General features: G+C 40.7%; 1 protein-coding gene across 4 annotated transcripts in view; it reads right to left on the minus strand.

Annotated features, from left to right (window-relative positions):
- Window positions 1-1598: 1598 nt before the first annotated feature.
- The window catches only part of RNF130 (ring finger protein 130), a 49523-nt gene continuing 26925 nt past the window's right edge, over window positions 1599-24196 (minus strand). Inside the window, exons 4-9 of one of the 4 annotated variants that reach the window (XM_002195593.6) lie at window positions 22659-22730; window positions 20751-20833; window positions 14133-14229; window positions 12935-13139; window positions 10822-10915; window positions 7848-8039 (exon numbers count right to left, since the gene is read on the minus strand). In XM_002195593.6, coding sequence (XP_002195629.2) covers window positions 8024-8039; window positions 10822-10915; window positions 12935-13139; window positions 14133-14229; window positions 20751-20833; window positions 22659-22730 — 567 coding nt within the window. In that variant the 3' untranslated portion in view covers window positions 7848-8023. The other 3 variants (XM_030284282.4, XM_041719006.2, XM_030284283.4) reach the window with 3 other exon arrangements.

Raw genomic sequence — 24196 nt, forward strand, 5'->3', positions numbered from 1 at the left:
ATGGCAATAAAAGTGCATTCGGTAAATATCAATGTGGGTATTATGAGAAAAACCTCCCTACACTTCACGCCACCCACTCTTGAATTATCAGATTAAATAAAGCTGACACACAGCAACAAAAGTCAAAGCATGCTCGGCAAAGAGGCTCATTTCCTCATTTTACAGAGCTGGGTTTTTCTTTTTCTCTTGAACATCCATGTTAAATACACAGCTGAACCACACTTCATAAAAGGATATATGTTAAGCAGACTGCTATACAATTAAAAACATTATAAAGGAGGGAAAATTCCCCTGCTTGTAGCAAAAGCGGGTGAAATTAAAGCACAGCAGGGTCTTACCTTTCTTTTTGGCTTAACTGATTTCTCAAGATTTCTATACAGAGGGTGAAACTGTTTCACATTACAAGGACACAAATGAGTTTCTACACCTACAGTAACTTAGACTGCAATGGAGAAAAATCCAAACATTCATTAACAGCTATGCATTGTCCGGTAGGAAACAGTGGAGCAGAAGCACTTGTTCCTCCATGTCGGCTCCTTTCAGGAACGCTGTGGATGACTTAGCTCCAGAGGTTCCTCTCTTGCTCTCCATTTCTGCATTGTTCTCTCAGAAACTTGCAAACAATATCCATTTCCCCACTGCTTCTGTCACATGCTGGTAAAAATCGATTTTTCCTGCAGCGTGTCAAAGTAGTAGCTGCTTTCTTTTCTTCTCCTGCTTTCTGCATTCCTGTTATTGATGTCAGTGGGAAAGGGCACAGCTCAGAGAACGTATTTGTTAAATAACTGTTGCAGATCTCAACAGGAAGTGGGATAAGAAGCTTACCTCTTTTCTTCTCTGTGTAATGCCAACATGCTGGCTTTTAAAAAACCTCAGTGAAAAATTTGGTGGATTTTTTACCCCCCATCCCCCCCCAAAAAGTTACATGAGGAAGAAAGCTAATTTGATTCCTGCATATTTCAAAAAGTCTAATGGTTTTTAGGTAGATCAAGTGCTGGTTCTGTGAATGTCCTCTCTACAGAAAGAGACTCACTTGACTTCAGCATACAGAAGGACCAAAAGTATATTCTGTGTATACCATTTTTCTCCTGCTTCAATCAGATTGGAGAAAAAAAAAATCCAAGCATCAAGTTCCTTGAAATCTTTCTGCAAATGCAGATCCTCTCTGCAGCTTGAACATCAGACTGGCTCGCCACTGTCCGGGGTTAAGTGGGTTGTAGGAAATGCAATGCACTTATAAAGGTCCCTCCCAGAAGGGGCTATTTCACAGTAAGGTTATGGATTGACCGAGATATACGAGTGCTTTTACCAGTCACTGGCCATCTCCTCTACAACCAGTTCCCTTTCTGACATTGCCCAACCATCTGGACAACTAAAAAATTGGAAACAGCAGATGCCTGCGTAAGAGACGCATTTGCAGTTCAGCACAAACTCTTAGGGCCACCGTAAAACCTCTCCTGCATCGCCGCGGCTGGGCCGACACAGCTCCCCATGCTGTTACTCAGCAATTTCCATCAGACAACCTTGCTTGTCACAGCTCTTTGTCACCTCAAAGATGCCACCCTCAGAATCCACCACAGCTGGTCTTCGTCTGTGCAAACGAGAAGGTGGGTTCGTGTTCTGGAAAAAGCAGCTCTTCTTCAGACAAAGGAGATCCATGGAAAGAGTACACAACAATAGGAATGAGAAATGAAAAAAATGGAAAAAGGGCCAGGAAGGAGCATGGATTCCTTTCAGGTTTTGTTCTCGTCGTACATGTCCAAGGCAGGCTCGATGGTTGAGAACTCGCTCTCGTAGACCAGGCTTCGAGGGGACAGAGAGTTACGATGGAAGAAGTGACTGCCTGCAAGAGGTAGAACAAAACCACATCAGCAACACACTGAACAATGGAAGAACTGAGTAAAGCATCCTCATACCTGTGTGCTGGATGCAAACACAGTACACGTGGGAAAAACAGCCACCCTTCAACACAAAGCAGTAACAACCACATTTCCCCTCTGTTCCTGTGGTCCCCAGCCAATTTAAAGCAACTGCTTTCCATATGCATGAACAGTCACACCTCAAATGGCTCTTTCAGATAAAAGAGGTCAAGTCTGAGCAAGGTTGGGGCAGGCCAGAGTTTTGCACTTGGTGCTGGCTGTTGATTTACAGCCTTGTAAAGCAGGGATGTGCTTCCTCAGAAGACCCAGAAATCTCTGGTCAGCACCAAAGCGCTGTGCCCTGCACCAGCACCAAGTGCTTTCAGCTTGGGGTCAAAAGGAAGGAGCAGGCAGAGAGAGTGGTTCCCCAAGGATCATCCCACCGATGCTGCTGGAAGCTTGACTTCCTCCAGAGCTCAGCAAACTCCATCCACATGAGCCACCTTCTAGAAAAAGCCACCTATGGATTTCCTTGCACATAACCAAGGAGACCCAACCCTCTTTTCACTGGCAATAACTGAAACAAGCACCCCACGGCTGTTGATAAACTGGGGAGTGGAAGTCCTATTTTTTTCCTTGGTGGCCTGGCATTCCCATGGCTCTCTGAATCCACAGATGTGTTTTTGCAAGGAGCCCAGCCCTTCTGCTGTATAAATGATTCTCTCTGAAAGCATCTATCATCAGATCAGGCCCTTGGCCAAAACGCTTCATTACCTGGTTTCTTGATCCCAGCGGGGATTAGCTGGGAGCAAGGCTGCTTAGATTACAACAGCTACATGAGCCAAACTGGAGGCAACTGAAAAGCTTCCAAGTACATTAAAAAGGCATGCAAGAAACTAAGGTGCCTCCAGTTCCAGGCATCAGTGAAGCAAGATGCTTAGGGAATTGTAGTTTTAGCCCTGGCAGATTTAAGCTGCTTAAATGCCCCTTTCTTAGCCAAATTTTGAGCCTAGTCTATCCCATTCTGAAATAAAGACCTTACAGAAGACATAAGAAAATAAGAATTCAGCTGCTACTGTACAAAACACCTTTTCTCCTTTCCCACTCACCCAAGACACAGATTTTATGTCCTTTGCTAACAAGTGCCCAGCAGGAAAATGGAGTTGGGCAATGGATCTGCTCCTCTTTCACAAGCAGAAGTCAACGTACACACTCATTCCACCATTTGCAATGAGAATGGGAAGTTATCATAAGCAAATTAATTTTTGGTCTTGTAGTTAACTGAAATTAGTGGTTACACTGCAATAGATTGTTGAATCTGCCAGGAGCATGTATCCAAGTACTTGGGACAAGTGGGCTGTCTTGGAATATACTTCCAGAAGCAGTTGGTAGGGAATGATAAACACTCATTTTCTGGATCTGAACCATCCCCCAAATTTACAGGTTTCTAAAATTGGGCAATGTTTAAAATAAAAGCAAATAAATAAATAAATAAATAAAGATTGAGCGTTTAAGGAAACATAAAGCTGGAACTGTGACTGCCAGATTATCATGGTGTGTCTCCAACAGCTGGACTTGATGACCTTAGAGATCTTTTCCAACCTTAATGATTCTATGATTCAAGCAAAAAAACCCAAACCCTGAACCTGCTTTGAAATTATACCAGATAAAACTCATTTCAAGACTGTATTACGGGTCAGGCTCATTTACTTTTTGATGAGCGAGTCTCATTTTGCAGTTGAAATAAGCTGTGAATATTGGATATTTCATCCCTCCTTCCTCCACCTGCTGCAATGTTACACACAACCAGTGCTCAGTCAAACCAGAGGGATTCTAAAAGCTTGGTGCTGCTTTTGTTTTTATTACACAGAAATCAAACGTGGGATTAGGAAGCAGACGGCCCAGGCTGTCATTTCCTCTGTGTGCACCCAGACTTCCACTCTAGCAGGTTGGAGGGAGAGATTTAATCAACAGGCAGAGCAGGTTATCTGACAACAAGTATTTTACATTAATCTGGAAATAGACAGTGTATATCAAGCACCTCTAAAATTCTTTACTATGACGTTTTTGTCCTTCTTGGCAAAGGAAATTTAAACCACCCACTTCCAGGAAGGCTGCATGTTTCCATACAGATAGGTATCTCTTGGCTTCCGTACCATTTTTGAGACACATCGTTCATTCTTTTCCTAATTGTCTCCTCTCCCATCCAGTGCAGCCAGGCCAGAGCTGAGACTCCAGCTGCTGCTCAGTGTTTTCCACCACTCAATCTTCAGGTGCTCCATTAACCAGGTCAGGAGCATTGCCCACAGCTTATGGCTGGAGCAGCAGGGCACAGTGACCCAGCCATGCTCCTCTTAATGCAGAAAATTGCTACTGTTTGTTTAAAAATGTGGCGTTGGTCCAGCTGATATATTTACTGAATAAATGTATTTTAAGGACAAGTAAAAACATCCGCAGTTCCAAATTCAGCTTATGAGTCTGTTCTTCCTATTTTGCACTTACCAAGAAAGATCAAAATTTATCCCTTAGGTACAGAAAACAAATGGGAAGGCTGCATGCAGTTTTAATACATGAAGATGAATCCTTCAGTGCCCTCTGCCACTATTCTTCATTATATGCTTTAAAAGAACTTTCAGATAACTTGCACTGAGTGTGAAAATAAACACACTGCCCTGGAATTGATCTTTATACTACCATAGGATGCCACCAAAGTGAGGACAAGACCAAGGCCAAAAACTCAAGAGGCAAAGCACTGCAGGTGCCCCAGGATTAAGTATCACCTGGTGTTCCCTCTCCATCCAAAACTATCTTAGTGCCCTTGGTCATTAATCAGGGCCATCTTCTTCCACAAGCTGCAGTCCCTTCCACAGCTCCTCCAGGAAAGACTTCTTAATGTGGAAATCTAATCAGAGCACTCCCTACCTATTCTGCTTTAGACACCCTCTCAGTTAAGGAACAGAGTGGAACTATTTCATAAAGCACCCTTTCCTCAAAGCCAGCTTAGCAGGAAGACTTTAAAGCATCTGCTTTCCATATGCATGAACAGTCACACCTCAAATGGCTCTTTCAGAGAAAAGAGGTCAAGTCTGAGCAAGGCTGGGGCAGGCTGGAGTTCTGCATTTGATGCTGGCTGTTGATTTACAGGCTTGTAAAGCAGGGATGTGCTTCCTCAGAAGACCCAGAAAGACCTGGTTACCAACATGTAGACATGGTGGGATGACTGGCACAACTGGAGTGCTTCAACAGATGGCTAAAAACTCTTCAGAAGGGACAGGCAAAGAAAGAGACTCCTTGGGGTAGCCCTGTGGTGCTCACAGAGCCACTTCCCATGATTTACCAGCAATCCCAGCTACCTGGGGAGGTCCCAGCTGACTGGAGGTCAAAAGATGTGACACCCAGCTACAAGAAGGGCTGGAAGGGTGGTCTGGGAAACTGCAGGCCTGTCAGCCTGACCTTGGTGCCAGGAAAGGTCATGGAACAGATAATTTTAGTGCCATCACGTGGCACATCCAGGACAAGCAGGGGGTCAGACCCAGCCAGTGTGGGTTTAGGAAAAACAGGTCCTCTTGACAAACCAGGTCTTCTGTGACAAGGTGACCCACTCAATGGATGAAGGAATGGCTGTGGATGTGTGTCCCTGTACTTTGGTAGAGTTTGACACTGTGTCCCACAGCACTCTCTTGGAAAGTGGCTGCCATGGCTTGGCCAGGTGCACAGTACATGGGTTAAGAACAGGCTGGATGGCTCAGCCCAGAGAGCCATGGGGAATGGAATTACATCCACAGGGCCCCGACAAGCTTAATGTCTTTATCAATGATCTGGATGAGGGGACTGAGTGCACCCTCAGTCAGTCTGCAACCAACACCAAACTGGGTTGAACTTCTGGAGGGCAGGAGGGCTCCACAGATGGATCTGGATAGGCTGGATCAAGGTATTTAAAAGATACAGATGTGGCACTTGGGGACATGGCTTAGTGGTGGTCTTGGCAGTGCTGGGTTAATGATTGGACTTGATGATCTTAGGGGGCTTTTCCAACCTAACTGGTTTTATGATTCTATGAAGAACTTTGGAGATTTCCTCTGTCTATCCAGAGGAAAAAAAAGAGCTTCTGGGATGATGTTCATCTTTGAACATATTTATTTCATTAACAGATAAGCATGCACTGATTGCCTGACCTCTAAGTAACCTATCAAAAGTTGTATCATTATTGACACTTTGTTGAGACAATTGTTAGAGACTCAAAAGAAGAAAATACGATGCTGAGTTATTGAAATTTTCCATGGAGGGAAATGCACTAAAAAGTCCTGTCAACCCTTTTGTTCCAAGTATCAGTCGACTTCCCCTTCTGCTGCTGTTCTGAAGAAGAAACATGAACTGGAACTATTATGGTGTCTTTTGCATCTGGGTCACTGCACTCCTCACACAGTCCCTGCCCAGCAGCATTAAATAGTACTTATGGAATTTTGCTGCAGGAGACAAGCACAAACTTATCAGTTTTACTACTGCTCTTGAGAGATGAGTGAAGAAAACATGTATCATAGCTTGTTCCCTAAATTATGCTCTAACCACATTCCTCCATTTTTGGCAACAACAGTCACTGACACATGCTGTACGTTACAGCCCTCAAACACAGAATGTTTGAGGGTTTTTTTCTTCTCATGAGTAAGTCCAGTGGGGTTTTCCAGTCTTTCAAAATGCACTCACTGCTCTATTGATTTATTTCCATATTTCTTTCAGAATTTCACAAGGACACACTAAAGAAGAATTCTATTAAATGCACTGAAGCTATCACATTCTTCACTGCTTATTATAAAAGCTGCCTCCTCAGCTGAAGCCTGATGGACAAACAAGAACTAAGAAACCATTTTAATGTAGCATCTGGCTGTATTCCTAAATTCTAAAAGTGCCTATACATAAAAATAAAATTAAATTAAATCCTCCAGTTCCCAGTACATAAAAAAATTAAATCTTACAGCAAAATTGCTTCTCTCTGTTCATTTAATTAAATTAGAAAGCATTCACTTTCTACATCTTGATCCGAGAACAACAAAAACAACCAAACACAGAACTGTTTTTAACTTCTGTCAATTACTTTTTCTTTCCCAACTTGTTACCTTCATTTACCCATCTCGTTAAGTCAAGCATTAGCATTTGGCTGCAACTCAGGCCCGTGTGTTAACTGACTGTTGTGAAATTACTCACACAGGGCTTGCATAACTTGCATGAAAGAGCCAGAGTGAGGACAGTGAGGGGAGATGTTTTCCCTCTGTCTCCTCACCAGAACAGAAGCTGTGGCAAGAAGGGACATGCTTGCACAGAGTTTCTACATTAAAGAGCGTTATCAATCTTCCATGATCTGAATTTGAACCAAAGCAAACCCCTGCCCCTGATCTGAAAGGAGGCTTCACACACAGCAGCAGGGGAAACGCTGCATTTTCACTTGTTATTTGGAAGGAAGAAGTGGTTTAGAGCAGCTTTACTTTTATCAAAAGGAGGGTGGGTGAAAGTAAAAGACGGGAAAGGTTTATGATTTGTGTTTTGAGACCACAGCATTGCAAATCTCCAGCAATGCCTGGCCTCAAGGCAAAAATCATACTGCAGTGCTCCCAGGTGACTGGGAGTGTTACAGGAGGAGAAACTGAGAAAATGTTATTTCAAATTAATTCTCAGCTGGAGTCAAGGTAAGTCCATTATAACAGAATTGACAGCTTGACCCAGCTTTTCTCCCTAACAAGCTTATGTCAAATAATTACTAACAACACTTTTTAGTCACTTTAGTGGCAGTTGAGTCACTTGACTGGCATCATAACAAGGGCACTGCGTGAGATTTCCACTACTTAGCTTGTGTCCCAAATGAATGGAGAAAAATAGAGATCTGCAAAGATGAAGTCATTCAAAGGAAATAAAGCACCTTATTAAATTTACAAAATGCTCTCAGACTTGAGTACTAACACAGAAAGCCCAAGAAAAATGAAATTCTCACAGAGATTTCATAATTAAAGTTTTTTTTTATTTCTTCACTTTTTCTTTAATACAAAGCTTTGGCATCAGCAAAGTTTATGAAAAAATAGAATGTACTAAATAATTGCTTGTGTTGCATGATCGATAAATGATGCATAAAAATAGGTGTCTCTCTCCAAGGCAATCGGCCGGAAAGCGTTTCTTCAATAGCATTCTGCTCTGCAGGGCAGAAAAAAAAGGAACAAAATATTTATATTAAAGTTAATACTGCCAATACTAAAAAAAGAAAAAAAATTCCTGTAAAAGTAACTTAGTGGTGAAAAATAACTAATTATACAAAGCCAGAGCATTAAGAGATATCTGTATTTGTCACATCATTCCTGCAGGACAACCAGTGGTCTGAGCACTTTTAAGCTTTTGAGGACACGCCATCTGATACTGAAAACTTTCTCTAAGTGGTGCTACTCAACATTTGGACTTTTTGGGCTTAAACCCACACTTACACAGTAATTTCTGACTGTTCCCTAGGAAGCAAGGCAAATTGTGCTGCTTCCGTACCTTTCAAACAATGCCTAAAACTTTTTATACTGGTGCTGTAAGGGTATTTTGAGACCAAGAGAAAGCAGCTGGTTCCTTATTTTATCATTTAGACAATGTTTACTTTTATCACAGCTATTTAAAAATGCATGTGTGTGTATTTATACATACACACAGCTAAATATGTATACTTACAACTCCAGAATTAATGTTCTAAATAACTGTGTTTAAGCTGTGGGAAGGACATAGTAAAGAAAAGGTACTGGGTATGTTTTTAAGTGAGTTTTAAAGCAGAATTTCCGGTCTTTTACTTGCATCAGCATATTACATGTCCTCATTCTTGCTACTGTTGTTTTTCAATAAGAAAACCCACTCAGATTCTTCTTGAAACACTACCATAAGAAAGCCAGGGATGTCAGCATTGCTTTTTACATGGAGAGCAGCATAAAAAGCAGGTATGCTGTTTAATAGAAAAAGCAATGAGAAGGAGCTGCCATATATCTGGCATGATATTTAGCACAGGAAATTCTTTGTCTGGCTCTGAGAAGGTGTCAGTGAAACAATAAATCATAGCATTAGTGTCATTTTAAAGTGTCTAAAATGAGTAGTCGAACCCAGCAGCACTTGCGGAGGCTGCTCAGATCCCAAAGGATTCAGATGAAGAGCTGCTGAGGTTAAAGGCCACAGCCAAGAACCTCGGTTACATAAATAAGGGATTTTTGAAGCTCTGGTTCCTGAGTTGTGAGTTTTCTCAAGTCTGTCTCAAGCACACACTCGATGTGCTTGCACTTCAATTCCTATCACTGAGAACTGAGCTCTCCTTGTATCAGCACACCCTTTGTTTGTACTGAAGGAACATCACTGTGAAAACACTTTGCTGGAGGCCCAAAGTCCCTGCCAATGTGCAGCAGCTCGTCCTTGCAGTAAAAACAGTCCCAGATCCCACTGAGCAACAAAAAGAAGAGCTGCAAGGAAAGGCTGAAATGTAGCTGCTATCAGTGCCCACATCTGGATGAGACTTCATGGGCTCCAGCTCCTCCTCCTTCCCAAGGACTCCAAGTGCCCAGCAATGCAGACATTCCCGTTCTGCAGCTCATCTTGCCCCATGCTTTCCCGAGCTACTTTTCCAGGCAGATTAAAGATTAACTATGTCCAGCTGAAGCTCTGTCACCAAGTTGCTGATTGATGGATGCAACTTCAAGATTTTGAAAAATGGAAAAAAAAAAGCAGTAGACTTGATAGGGCTTTTTGAAGTTTAAAGTTTTCTTCATGAAGCCCTTTTGGAATCAGCATATGAAAAGAGGAAGAAGATTTGCAAATTAGTGGTAATCAAAAATCCCAGATGAAACCTTCTGAAGATTATTAGCTCGAGATTGCCTCAAATTTTACACTGGAGACTATTAGACATGTTTCCATCTTATTGAGGACACCTTATACTTCCAAATAGAAAAAGAAAAAAAAAAAGGAGAAAAAAAATTCCAAACCCCTTCTCTTATCTCAAAGAAAAAAAAACCCAAACAGAATACTTATAAAGCTGCATTTCCCAGCTGCATTTCTTTGGATCTCACCCTACTTCTGGAAGAGAGATCAGCACTTTAATGGAACCTCAGCTGTGTCAAGATGTTCAGAGACAAAGAAAGATGCTGACACTTTGCCTTCCCAAACAAAAAATTAAGTTAAGATTAAACATATATCCTGGGCCCAAATATTCTGTACACCTACATGAAAATAACTAGATGTACCTAGTTAATAGATCTGCAAAATAGATTTATACTTGGCCACACACACAGATTTATAAAAAAAAGACTGAAAGTAATCTGTCAGGGTAATTTCTTGTCCAGCCTGCCTGAAGGGAGGCTGGAGGTTTCCACATAGGTTAAGAAAGCATGGAAACAAGCATTCCTTCATTTAAGAGAGAAGAATCAGTACTGCATTCATTGCTTTCATCTCTCCCTCATCTAAGAGGAAAAAGGTAGATTCCCATTTAAACACCTTTTTTTTTTTTTCTCCCTAGCTGAATGTGTGCAAACTAGGAATACAGAATTATTTTTTTAATATGAAATTTGACTATAATATTGAAGTGAAAACTGTAAAAGTTAACTGCTGGTAGTAAGTTTTGGCTCTGGCAGGTGAATTTTGAATGTAGGATTTTAATGGCAGAAATCTAATGTTTACCTAGAACAATGATCAAAAACTGACCATAAATATTCTCTGTTTTCCCCTTTTCATGTCTTCACTTAACAAAGAGATTTCCTCAGACAACCCAGCTAAACATAAATTAAGAGGGACTTCACGTGTTACCCTGAAACCTGTTGTTAACAGCAACACTTGTGTTTGAGAAAAGCAGGAAATGAATTTGATTCCTTGAAAACTACATATTCCCCCTTCTGTTGGTATTTATTCCTAATGCTGTCCATGACACACACCCACCAGAAACGCACAGAAACATCTGATATTTACTTACTCATTAGCATTCAAGCTAGCTGTGGCTTTGATGATCATGTAGCAGAGTGTAAGGGCACTGAGGAGGCCAAAACTGGCAATAATAAACCATTCTTCTGTTGACAAAGGAAAGGGAGGAAATCACTCGTGGGAGAAAGCGATGCCAATATTTCCCTCAAACACCACTGGCGGAAGGCAAGAGGCTTCTAAGCCATGACTGGCCCCAGGAGGTGAAGCAGAAGGAGGTTAAGCCACAGAGCTACTGACGGGAGAAGGCTAGCAAAGAAGAAGTGGAGAGAGGTGCAGAAAAAAAGCATGGCACAAACAGTATTTCCTGTCTGAGCCCAAGGGTTAGTGATAAAGAAGTTACTTAACAATGTAAAGTGAAATGCAGGATCAAGGGAAAATGTAATGAAAACTCTGTCCACCCCCAAGTCAGAAAGACGACTGTCAGGTTGGGTTAGGTTTGGTGAGATGCAGCTCTTTCACACAAGCACACCCAAAATACTGTCACACTTCAACTGTGTCTTTGCCCCCTCCCTCCTGAATTTATGTTATAGGGTTATTTAAAACCCAGCAAAAATCATGATAGATTGCTCAACAGTAAAACATAACTACAGTTTTTCTACTTAAGAGACAGATATATCCATCGAAAAATAATTTCAATACTAGGGTAGACATATACATATATTAAATAAAAAGAAGTCTAATAAAGAATGTTCACTATTCAAAATTCTCCCCAGGATCAACCTAGCAAACAGTAACAGTTCAGAATACAAACACCATTGATGAACAGCTTTTGGTTTTAACTCTCATGCATCAAAGAATGCAGGTGTCACCCATAAAATACAAACATTTCAAGAACCCTTTCTAAAACTTCACTTTATAAATATTGTCAGAATGAACTGTTGGTGGTTATTTCTTGTTTTACCCCTGCATCCCATCTGTGCACAAACAGCACTACAGCTGGGAAGAGACAGTAAAAAACACCTTCTGAAAAGGCAATTAGTAAAAAGAGAAAACTACAGTTTTCCCACCCATGACAAGGAAGCATCACAGCAACGGATCTGTTCCTGTTCAACACAACTGAGTACAAGGTGAACCAGAGGTTGAACACTGGATGGCAAAGTGACTTACTGGCTTTGAGGAGAATCCAGATTTTGTATGTGGATTTTCCCATCTCAGATCAGGACATTTCTAGATATGGACTATGTTTTTCATGACGTGAGGTTTTTTTTTTATTGAAACATTTACTATGTTACAGTATCTAAAGAAACACTCTTATGAACTGCATTGGTTTCACTGCCTTGTATACATGTATCAGTGGCAACCAGTGTCACTAAGTTCAAAATCTAGATCACAGATGCACATAAACAAAATACAAGGAGAAAATTAGACTGTTGTACTGCAAGGATTCTATTTTTCAATTCAGCCAGAAAAACAATCATTCATGCATGAAGTTAAGACTGTACAGCATATGGAAAACTGATGCAATTCCACACAATCTGTATTTATTATAGTGTGATTGTACATTAAAAACCCTAGGTAAATTCCAGTAAGTGGAAATTTTCCATGCTATTCTTATGGATAAGAGCTTTCAAGCAATGCAGGAACAATTTTTTGATGTTATAAAACACTTGGACAATACTCAAATGTTGGCGCATCAAATGCTTCCTTAAGTCACAAATTTTGTAAGAAAAAACACCTGCTAAGTGACGTCAGAATTCCAGTAGCAATGTTCTCAGGGGAAAAAATGTCTGCATAAATAGCTATCAGCTAAAATATTTATATTTGCATCAATTATTGCATGTAAAGTATTCTGAAGAGATAAATACCAGTTTTGGCAATCCAGCTTCTTGTGCTGGTTACCAAATTCAGGAAGGTTATTTTGGTGCCATTTCAGTTCATCCAGGGTTCTTTGTATGCGGATCTAAATGGATATACCATTAATAATGGAAGTGTTGGCACTGTCATACCTAGAGTTATTGGTTCCAATAAGGAGCATATGCCTCTTCAGAGACACTGAGGTCACCTTTGTCCCTGCAGGGACATCCATCACCAGGGCCCTGCAGCACAGAGGGACACACACACACCACGGAAGCCGTAGATGGTACCGGGAGCCGAAGGACACTTACTTGTCACTGCAATGTTGATCTCTCCTGACCTTGGTGTCAGCTCCCCGTCCTGTGGCAGCTGTGACATGCCCGAGGTGCGCAGGGGCTCCAGGCTGAGGGAGCTGTCGGTGCCGAAGTCGCCGAGCGCCGAGCGCCTGCTCGCCGGCTGCCCCCGCGTCAGCCTCTCCATGTCAAAGGCGACATTATCTGTGCACGGCACGTTGGGCTGGGGGAAAACAGCTCCACGTTATACTGGGGAATGAATGTGCCACATGCAGCACCCCCACACATTGAATGGAACCACGCACACACATTCTGTTCAGCTGTTGTGGCTGTCCCGAGGTCACAGAGGTGAGAAACACAGGAATGAACAACTTCTACCTCTTAAAGAGAAGGAAGAAGCAGAAATAAGGAAGAAGATACAAGGGAGGGACTCAAGTACACCTGTATCATATAACCTGTGCCAGTATGGTTTAGCACAACCATGACAAACTCTAATTTCTGTATCCTCTTCTAAAAACCCTGGGATGTTATTAATTGCAAAAAGGTCATCCACAAAATATCTACTACTATTTCTTAGGAAATGTGCAAATTTGCAACTGACACAGCTGAAAATTGAGGCCTGATTATTCTGTCTTGAATCAAGAGCCACTTTACAAAGTCTGTCCATATGTTCTTCTCTTACTTTGAAAAGAGCATCACTCCCACTTTGTAATTTTTTCCTCATACAGGAAAGACTAAAAAAATCTGCGTTGAGGTTTCACTGCTTTCCCTTTGTGAACTGGTCAATGAAAGCAGTCCTCAGGGATCCCGTAAGACATGAACTGCTTGAGGAAAACTCACTGGCCTTGGCTAGGGAGAGGCTTTTAATGTGCAAATTTAAGACTGCCTACAGGAAACCACAAGAACAAGAGATACAGAGAGTAAATTTAACAAGAGGAGTTGAAAGGACTTGAGAAAAAGGAAGATTACAGAGAATCTAACATACTTCTGGTAGATACTTGCCATAAATGCAAATATAACAATATATTCTCAACTACCAACCAGGGAAAGAAGGAAAAACATCAAATTGGCACCAAAGAAATTTGTAAAAAACCCCAAATATTTTTGGAATAAGGGTACTGGAACACCCTTCCCCCTCTCTCTCCTACAATTATTCTTTCTGTTTTAGGTCTCAGACATGGGAGGAAGAGGAAGAGTTCACAACCAGGCAACTTACCACAATTCCCAGTGCTTTCAGGATGTTCAGTTTACACATTGGACACGTGCAGTGCTCACTGAGCCATGGATCCACACAGACTTTGTGGAACACGTGCCTAGAAGTACAGAGAAGGCACATAATAATTTGCAAACAATTCTATTTAATACAATGAAAGCTACTTAAACTTTTGGATAATTGGGGTTTTTTTTCTTATTTTAGAACACATGCAATTCTTATAATTGTCAGTATTCTGTTCTAATTGCAGTAATTAAAAAACCAAAAATATTGCTTGTTGTTGTCTTTCTTTACTAATAGCTCAATTAGGAGGAAACACTTGAAGATTTTCGTTCCCCCCTCACTCCTCTCCCCCTTTTACTGTGGATATGAATAGTGGATGCAAGGTAGAAGAACCAAGGCAATGCTATTTCCACCACAACCTTGTACACAGACTTGTCTCAGTTTTGATGCAGAATCTGAACATAAACTTGGTAGGAAGAGCACAGACCCATCAGCTGTCAATTTTGTTCACAAGTCAGTGGAACCAACCCAAACACACTCCTGTTTGACTTTGAAAAGGCTTTTATAATCATCATATTGAAGTAAAAAGAAGGCTTTCCCTGCCATCAGTATTTCTTGGTATCAAGAAAGAAAACATGCCCATCACCATACAGTTGTCATAAAAATAAAAGCAAAGGCAAACCGGGCTTTCAGAGATGGAAAGGCAAATTGGGCTCCTGCTTGCAAAGCAGGGAACTCTGCAATAAGCAACAGTCTGAATTGCCTCCTACATTGCATTCAAAATCTTAGTCACATACATGGATATAAATGCAAATGTTGGGATTTATATAAACCAGTATAACATGGAAGGACTATGCAGAGACCAAAACAAGGTATATAAATTAAAGGAAGTAAAGGAAATGCTGTCTTTGCTTTTCAAAAGGCAAAGAACTTTTCAGAGCATATTCATGGCAGGAATGGGTATCACAAGACTGTCTACCCAATATAGCCTTAGCAAATACTCCTAATAACCCAGTCTGAGTAACTGCCTATGTTAATTCCTATGATAAGAGCCCTGATCCTTCATTTCCAGTGGTGCTGACTGCAGAGCAAGAAGTCAGTAAGAGCAGGCACACCCAAACACGACAGACTGGGGATCATGACAAAGATCAGCAATTACAAGGGCTGCTTAGTCAGCAAAGAGCTGTGCTCTGGAGCCAGAAGAGAAAGGGGCAGGGGCAGAACAAGCAGGTCTTGGCATCTATTTGAGGCATCAGCAGGGTCTGGAAGAGCTGGTCATGCGTGCCCCAAAGCAGCACAAAGCTGAGATACTCTCTCTGTTCCCTCTTTGATCAGGTTACACTTGTGCTCTGTGCCTGAGAAAACTCATCATGGAATCTGGGAGTTCTTTGCTCCCTATCCCTTGAGATTTTAAAACCAGAGACCAAATGAGGCATGTTACCAGATAATTCTCTCTTAAATCTCTGGAAAGCAACCTGAAAGGCGTGCTGAAACTGTTAAACATGGCAAAAGACAGCATATAATTATATAACAGTCTATGTCTACTCAGGCTGATGGAGGGACTAAAGAATAAAAACAATGAAGTTCTAAGCAGCTACAGCTGTATGTCCTACCTGTACTAACTAAAGATGCAGAATTAAGAGTTTAAAATAGCTAACAGAAGATGGACAAGCAGCAAAATAATTTTGCTTATCTCAACCCCAGATAATGCAGAATAGAAACTTAAAGGACCTCAGTTAGCCACTCAGCTGGCCTGTGTCCTCTAGCAAGCTGGCAGTCACAAGAAACAGGGTATGTACAGGGCCTTCTGTTTAAATCACCACCCAAAATAGACTCATTTCTATTATTATTAAGACGTAATGCATTCCCTTTATACTCACAAAACTACAAGAAACAATATTTAAATACTCTGGGTGATACATAATGGTTTGAAATATTCTGAAACATACAGAGATGCTATTTTTCTATGTTAGGCAAATTATGACTTTTATTTGCTTATGTTTAAAGTCTCTGTGTTTTTTAAAGCAGAACAAACCTGAAAATCTAGTATTTTGGGCAAGAGCAGACATCAAGACTCCATGGAAGTATGAAAACAGCTTTATTACATCATTATTGGCTAATCAGTGCTGTAGAAGCACTCAGATCAAGTGAAGCAGGCGACTGATATAGATGCCAACATGTATCCACTAAATATTATGAGTTATTTTAAAAAGTCATTAGCACTTTGATATATTTATATACACAGCCCAATTGTTTTTATGACCTCCTAATTCTTTGCTTTTAGTTCCGAAATCTTCAAGGGTATTTATTAATGTGTTTCAAAGAAGCGCAGTTCTCTGAAGGTTATTGATTTAGAAAGCATGGCTCTGCCTACTACGTACACAGTTTCTCTACCTCTTAAAAAGTTTGCTGATAGCATCATTGTGGCTCAGGCTCTGTCTGCATTTCTCTGTTTGCAAGAGTTAAAAAGCAGTTATACAGCAACGATGACAGCAAACAAGAATTATTTCAAAACCTCACCCTGACCAAGTAAGCCCTTACAATTTCTGCTCTCATAAACCTCCTCCATCTTCCCACTTCTGTACTTGGTATTCCAAGACCATAAACATGACGAGTTCTTGGTCACGACAGCTGATGACGTTCCCCAGGAGCCACATGCTGGGGTGTGACACAGCCTCGGGCTGGAGGAAGCAGGGCCAGCCAGGCTGGCAGCACTGATGGAGTCTCCCATTGCGGGCACAGCTCCAGGCAGGTGACCTGCAGGTATTTTTCCACTCTGTCAGCACACTCAATCCGGTTGCCCTCCAGCTGGTAATAAACACCATAACACCGACTCCTGTACAACATGGCTTCTTTGCAGCATTTCACAGGGGAGAAAGTGACTTAGGAATCTCTTTTGGTGGCATAAGGCCTCCAAATTAACACGTCACAAAAGAAGGGTGAATGATTTATGAGTGCTGTTTCCCTAGAGCTACCTACATTTCCTTGCTCTCAGTGCAGCATCCACCAAAGGGACCTTTTCTGCTGCAAAGCAAGTTCTTTGGCTACTGCTGGAGGCAGCTGCTCTCCTGGCCCTGGGGTCCAAGGCACTGCAGGAAGCAGAAAGGATGCCATCAAGACTCTATGTTATTTTGGTCTTAAAAAGGCAGCTATTTGCAGCAGCACAGAATCAAATATAAAAATCTGAAAATCCCGTTTAGTCACTTTTGTCACTTTCCTCCTTCTTGCCCAAGACAGGAATTAAAACTTTGGCTCAAAAGCCATTTAATTTTATAGTATTCACTACTCTTTTAATTTTCCTATCTTGTTAATGCCTTCCTTCTTTGGCCATCTTTCTGCCCTTTCCAATGTCATTTTCTGTTCTTCTCTAACCTGTCACTTTGCTCTCCCCTTCCCTTATCTCTCACTAATCCTTCACACTACCCACTCCTGATCACTTTTCATCTAGTGCCAGTTCAGCCCCTAGGTGCAACAGTGTGATGGCAGAATAAAGTTATCTGAATAAGGAAAATTGTCCATGATCTTCTGCTAGGATCCTTCTGACATTTGCTTCCTCTACTTACTTTTCACTTCCATAAGGACATTTACAAAAGACACATTCCTCAAGCTTGGAAACCTAAAACAGATGGCTGCTTATCCCTCTGTGCACTAAAGCTCTAGGTATGTCCTTAGGCTGCTGGTACTGAACACCTCTCTCTGAAACACAAAATGAACTACTGCAAACAATGCAGTTGAATTTCTACCACTTCGCTTTCATTTTTAAGTTGGCCACAATTTCCCGCATGCCACAAAACTTTACAACACAAATGTGGTGCTTCACTACAGAATTTTAGGTGCAACTTGCCCAGCTGCTGGTAGATTTTGCCTGCTGTGTGTCTGCCCAGACCAGATTCCTCTGCTGAAGCACAGTGTGACAGACCATACTTAACTGCAGAGAACAACTGTGCTGCTAAAGGGAAAGGCTACTTTTAAATTGATGAAAGCAGCAAAGATGCCACATGTCAGTGATTCCTACTGTCTAATGATTATAACAGGCACAGTGAGAACTTCTAGTCTTTTATTTGCTTCCTCTTGGTCAAGTAATTTTCTCCATGGTTTCCTTGCAATTTATTTTCTCATCTGGCTTAGAAATTCTCTTGTAGGCTTTGTTTTATTGTCTGTGTGCTGTTTTTTTTCTTTTGTTTTTTTTTTCTTTTTCTTTTTTTTAAACTAACATTGCATGCTGCACTAAAATGGAAGGTTGAAATATGAGGAAGCAGAAAGGAGTTAATCCTCCATAACAAGATTTTGGGAGAAGCATCTCAGGTACTGAAGACTGAAAAATTTCACATGGAATCTGAAATTTATTGGGCCCATCTTTGAAGGTACTATTTGGCTTTTCATCTAGAAATATAAAAATGTCTTGTGAAAAGCATCCATCTCACTGTGCCTAGCCTAGATGGGTCTGCACTTAACTTAAAAGCTGGGCTGCAGCAAATGAGTGAGATGTAAAAAAAGAGGTAGAAAGTGAACATAAAAGTTGTCATACAGCCTTTGGCAGCAATGTAATCTGAGCCTTCACTGACCTTACATTCTTGTGAAAAACAGAACAGAAAATGATCTACACAAGAGCCTTGATCTCTCCTTTACATGGGAAACTGCACTGGGGCAGGTTGTGCTGAGGTGGCAGCCAGGTGCACCTGCATGCAGCTCCCTGACAGCTGTAACTACCCCTGAGAGCCCAGAGCCTCCTCTCTGCAGGACTGCAGCTCAACAAGGGTGTCTGCAGAAAAAGGACTTTATTTTTTTTTTAATTAAAAAATCAATTATCACCTTGTTCAAATGGTGTGTATGGTATCTGTGGATATCAGCAACATATCCACTCCTTGCAAAGGGACAGTTGTTTGTCTAAGGAAGTTGGCTTTTAATCCCAACTCTGCCTTGTGCTCAGTGGGAACAGCTGTTTTCCTATCAGGGAAAGAGCCATTCTCTCTTCAGTGGCAAGGACCTCCTCCTGGCCTTTGTTCAGTACCAAGAGAAAGGCACAGAAGAGTGGGACTTGTGACCTTTCATTCCATGTCCTTGAGCCTCACAGTAGAACTACACAAGAGATGCTTTCTTAAGAGGCAGTTTACAAAACAATAATCTCAGTGGTACAAAACTGGTAGGCAATTTTCAGAAGTTCCTCCTCTAATTTCTGAATAACCTTCTGCATAACATAGCAAAAGAGCAGGGCTTAATTCAGCTATACAAGCTTCACTTGAGATTGCAATAAATGATGTAACTCTGAAATAGTTACTTTACACTTGGGAGTACTTTTTTTCAGGGCAAGAGGACATCAACTTTGAGTAAAAATGACTGAATTGTAAAAAAGAAATGCACATACATCCACATGACCAAAGGCTCCCAAATCTTTCCAATCTCAGCTCTCCTATTCCTAAATATTTTAATGAGAGTTTCTAAATAATCAGTTGTAGGGCATTTTAGCTAAACAACACTGAGAATCTAAAACAGGTCATTGTTTCCTGCTGTCCAAGAGATAAGGAACACAGAGAAGAGTAAACTGAATTAGATTTTTGGCTACAGAAGTATAATGCACACATATTTTGATCAGTAAGATAGAAAATAATACTGTTTTCTTTCTATGATTATGGAAATACTCTGCACATTAGAAGATATTCAAGCTATTCAGAACAGCCTGCAGGAGGATTTAGAAGACCAATAATGAGCTCTTATGCGCTGCTGCTGCCTGACTGGAGATCAACACCAACACATGACTTTGCTTCTTCTAGAGTATCATGCAGAACCATTTATGTACCAAGCACAAGCCAAGTTATTTGATCTTGCTGCGTATATACAACCTAATTTACACGTGGGTTTTGTGTCTGGAGATGAGGAGAAAGCTTTGCATTTCAGAACACAAGGGAAAGATGTCCTTGGTAATGCTTAATGCTACCAAAATGTATGATTCATCAAAATCAACCACCAGGTGGAAAAGTATTTAAAAGCATCTCTCAAAGAGAAAATGTCCAAAAACAACTCAAGAATGGAACTGGAATGGAAGCAAACTAAAAACCTGTAAATGTCAACACAATGCTATAAAAAGGGAGGAAGTTGCTACATTTTAAGCAGTAATGCAGAATCACCAGCAAGTACAAATCTTCAGACACAAGCCAAGATCACACTGCATTGAAGAGACCAAAGACAGATGACAGCAGAGTGGCTGACTAATGTCAGGAGGTATGAAGGTTGCAAAGACTGCATTTCCATTCCCTACGTTTTCAAAAACCAGCAGCTAGTTGTTGCACATCTACAATACAGAATGCTGCAGCTGTACCTGTCTCATTATACTGAAGTTTTTTGAGTCTGCCCATCACTTGGTCCTTAAACCTGCATCCCTCCACATCACTGCAATCTCAGTATCGCCATTGCCAATATCTTTAATATAATTCTGTTTAATCTCCATTGTCCTAACAGTGCCAGCACCCACCTTCACACCTGGCACCATAGTCTAAAATAAAGTGTCTGTAATTAGGACTGGAAATATCCAACAAATGCATTTGTGAATTACAATGCATCTATTACATGAAATGAAGCAAAAGAGAGCAGTTTCCAAACAAAGCAACTTTATTATCTTACTTGCATGGCAAAATGCGAACAACATCATTCTGCTTGTAACTCTCAATGCAGACAGCACAATGATCAAAGTCTGGGTCTGTTTCCTAAAATGAACAGAATGAAAATTCAAGTCAAGAGTTGAGGCTATGACAAATGTCAAAGTAGTTGTGACTAGAACATGAACTGCACTGTGCCAAGTGGCTGTTACTAAACTATAAACCCAGTGACTGGATTATTATATTCCTACCTGACTTAAGCAAGAAAAGCATCTCATACATGCAAAACTTCCCCTTCTTGGAGCTGGTAAATCATCATTTAATACATAAGCTAAGGGCTAAGATGATTCTAACGTACAGTGAAATCATTATAAAATATAGTGGAGATTTTCCTAGATTTCCTTTTTTTTACTTCCAGCTTAGAACTAACATTTCTATTTTATTCACGTGTTTTTTTTGTTTGTTTGTTTTCTTTGGCAGAGTAAGAATTCTGGGGCTCATTTTTACAGCCACAGCACATTTTAATTAGTACAGAGTAGTCCCATATTTGTGTCTGCTGCTTACTTGCAGAATTATCATAATTCTTATCAAAATGTGAATATGAGGATCACTGATTGACCAGCTCCTCTATTTTCTGTTTTCCAGAAGTTATCATTTTTTAAAATTATATTTTTTAATATGGTATTTTAAGATCTCAAATGAAAAAGGAGGGCCTTCATTTGTATATAGACATGTCATCAACAATACATATTTGAAATGTTCGGGCCTGTGACACAAAACAGGCTGTACCTCCTCTTAGTTCAGCTTCATTATTCTTTTTGAAGCCAACCAGCTCCAAGCCAGACACCAAGACAGGGACCAGAGCAAGGCCACAGCCAAGACAGGTCCGTAGCAGCCAGGGCTGCACACAGAGAACCCTGATGGCTCCTCTGAGGAAGAAAAGGTTTTTCCCACTCTGTTCACCTCCCTGTGGACCTCATGCTGTCTGTACTGCAACCTACATAGCACTTGCCTGTTCTGAATTTATGCTGTCAAGACAACAGCATTGTTTTACATGGAAAGGTTCCTCTAATTTGTATGTTCTCCCATTTCAGAAAAGGTTTAGTGCAGTGGGCTGTTTGAAATAGAACTATATAGGGAGGGAGGAAGAACAGAAAGACATTTTCTCTGCCTTCTCTCTGGAAGCAAATTTTCCTATCACTTCCTAATCTCCTACTGCTGATACTGTTGATAAGAAAGAAAAAAGGAATCACAATAAAAAGGCCCTAAGAAATAGCATTTTAAAAATCAAATCATAGCCAGAATTCCCCTACCTTTTGGAAATTAAAGCCAAAAATTTAAGCAAGATTAAATGACTGTTTTTTCCTTCCAGAATCAAAAATAAAGCAATACTGCTCTCAAAAGTAGAAATAGCTTAGGACATAGCACACCATATATTTTAGTCTGTATACTAGCAAGAAATATTCTTGCAGTAACTTTGACTGAAATACCTCTTTGTGCTCCTCCTTAACTTACTAAATAGTCGTACTTTACTTAAGAGGTTATCTTCAATTACCTGTCTTTTAAATTTATTTTTCCTTTACAGAACTTACATATGATAAGGTTCAAAACTTTAAAATTCCACATAAACAATGCCAGTCCTATCTACTCGTGCCAGGACACCCTCCCAGTCACCCAGCACACAAAACCACCCTCAGTCACAGTTGCCAAATGGAGTGCAAATAGTATTTAAGCAGGAAAACCTTCTTTGAAATATACAGCACACATCAATACTAACAGTTACACAAAATATTGTGCCACAGGACAAAGTAAGCCTCCAACAAGGAAGGCAAAGTCATAAATCAGAAACACAAAGAAAATACTGAGATTGTTTCCCCAGAAAAAAATTAAACGTGATGCTCAAGTTTATCGTGCCGAAATCTTATTATTATACCTTATCACCCTTCTTTACTGTCCTGGTTGTCAATTTACCAATGGCTTTCTTGGCAGCATCTCCAAGACGACGCTAATAAAGTGATAAAGAAGAGAACACAAATTAACCCTGATAAACAAGCTTCATTAGTGTCCTTTACAATGACTTATTTGGACTCAATAATACCATTGCAATACACACTATGGCAGCAGGCCAACACATAAGACAAAATGCAAACAAAGCAAAGCACAGAGATTTGTTGAGAAGGAAAAATAGCCAACAGTTGAATCCTCAAATGCTCTCCACACGCATGGGCATAAAACTCACGAACTGTACAGAAGTCCACAGAAGTGAATCAACATTGATGTGCAAAACTAATCAAACCCAGGTTGCAGGAAGCTGAAGCAATGTCCCCTCCCAATGATTTCCATTATATTCTGTTCATACTGATTTTTATTCAGTGTGCTGTAATATACTGCTTGTTCTTTTAAGCTTGAATTATTTTTATATTTCCACTCTGAGCAGGCTGATCTTATTCTGAGATGCAAAAGCCTCCCAGTGTAACCTAGTTTCTCTCTTGCTATTACCCAAAACCACCAGGATCTCATAAAAGAAAAAAATGATGGGTCATGAAATCTAAATAAGCCCATACAGACTTAAATAAAGATGAAATTAATACTGGTTTGAAGATAACCTCAATCTGAATGCAGAGGGCGAGTTATTTTTTTTGCTGTTTATGCTGCTTTATGACCATCACAATTGGATGGAAGGAGGCTTTTCTGACATCCTAGTGCTGATTCCTACTGAAATGCCCAGTGCCCAGCCAATAAAGAACAGCTGTTTGTCGCTCTTTTGCCACTGGGGTCCCAGAGATGGGCAGTGAATGAAACAAAGATCCCCCCATCTTCCTTCAGGGACATGAGACATCAGACTTGGTTTACAGTTGACTTAAAAACTAGAAGTGATGTATTTTCTCTGTCCTCTCCAACTTGTACTAAGTGCTCTGCCCTTGAAAGAGATAGGCTGCTTCTCAGAATGCAGCTCCCAAAACCTCTCCTGCAGTCTGCAATGAATGTTTGGGGTTTTGTGCCCACCTTCTATAAAACTGAAACCCTCCCTAATCCTTCATAAGGTGTATCCCCTGTACCACACATTTCCCCGCAGGCAAACAGCAATTAAAGTTGCTTTTATTTGTGAAACACAATGACCTCAGAAGTCTGTATCACAAATGACTGTACCACTTATTCTAAAATTACATAACCACTTTTCTTACTTGTGATTTTCACAGAACAGCAGCTCTTATTTTATATTTTTTAGAACAAGGATTTGAAAAAAATCAGATAAACAGTCCCAGCTACTGAAGTACATCCATGTAGGAAGCACAGCATCAGAAGAAGACCTGGGATGGGAAATTATATGCTTGCTAAAGTCAGAAATCTCACCCTAACTTCAGTATGCAAGAATTTGGTCAATTTAAGCCGATCTAAATTACATGCCCTGGAACAAGCATATTGGCCTGAGCACTTCATGACACAGAACACACTGGGCACACAGCTGGA

The sequence above is a fragment of the Taeniopygia guttata genome, chromosome 13 (genome assembly GCF_048771995.1).
Source record: "Taeniopygia guttata chromosome 13, bTaeGut7.mat, whole genome shotgun sequence".
Taxonomy (NCBI): Eukaryota; Metazoa; Chordata; class Aves; order Passeriformes; family Estrildidae; genus Taeniopygia; species Taeniopygia guttata.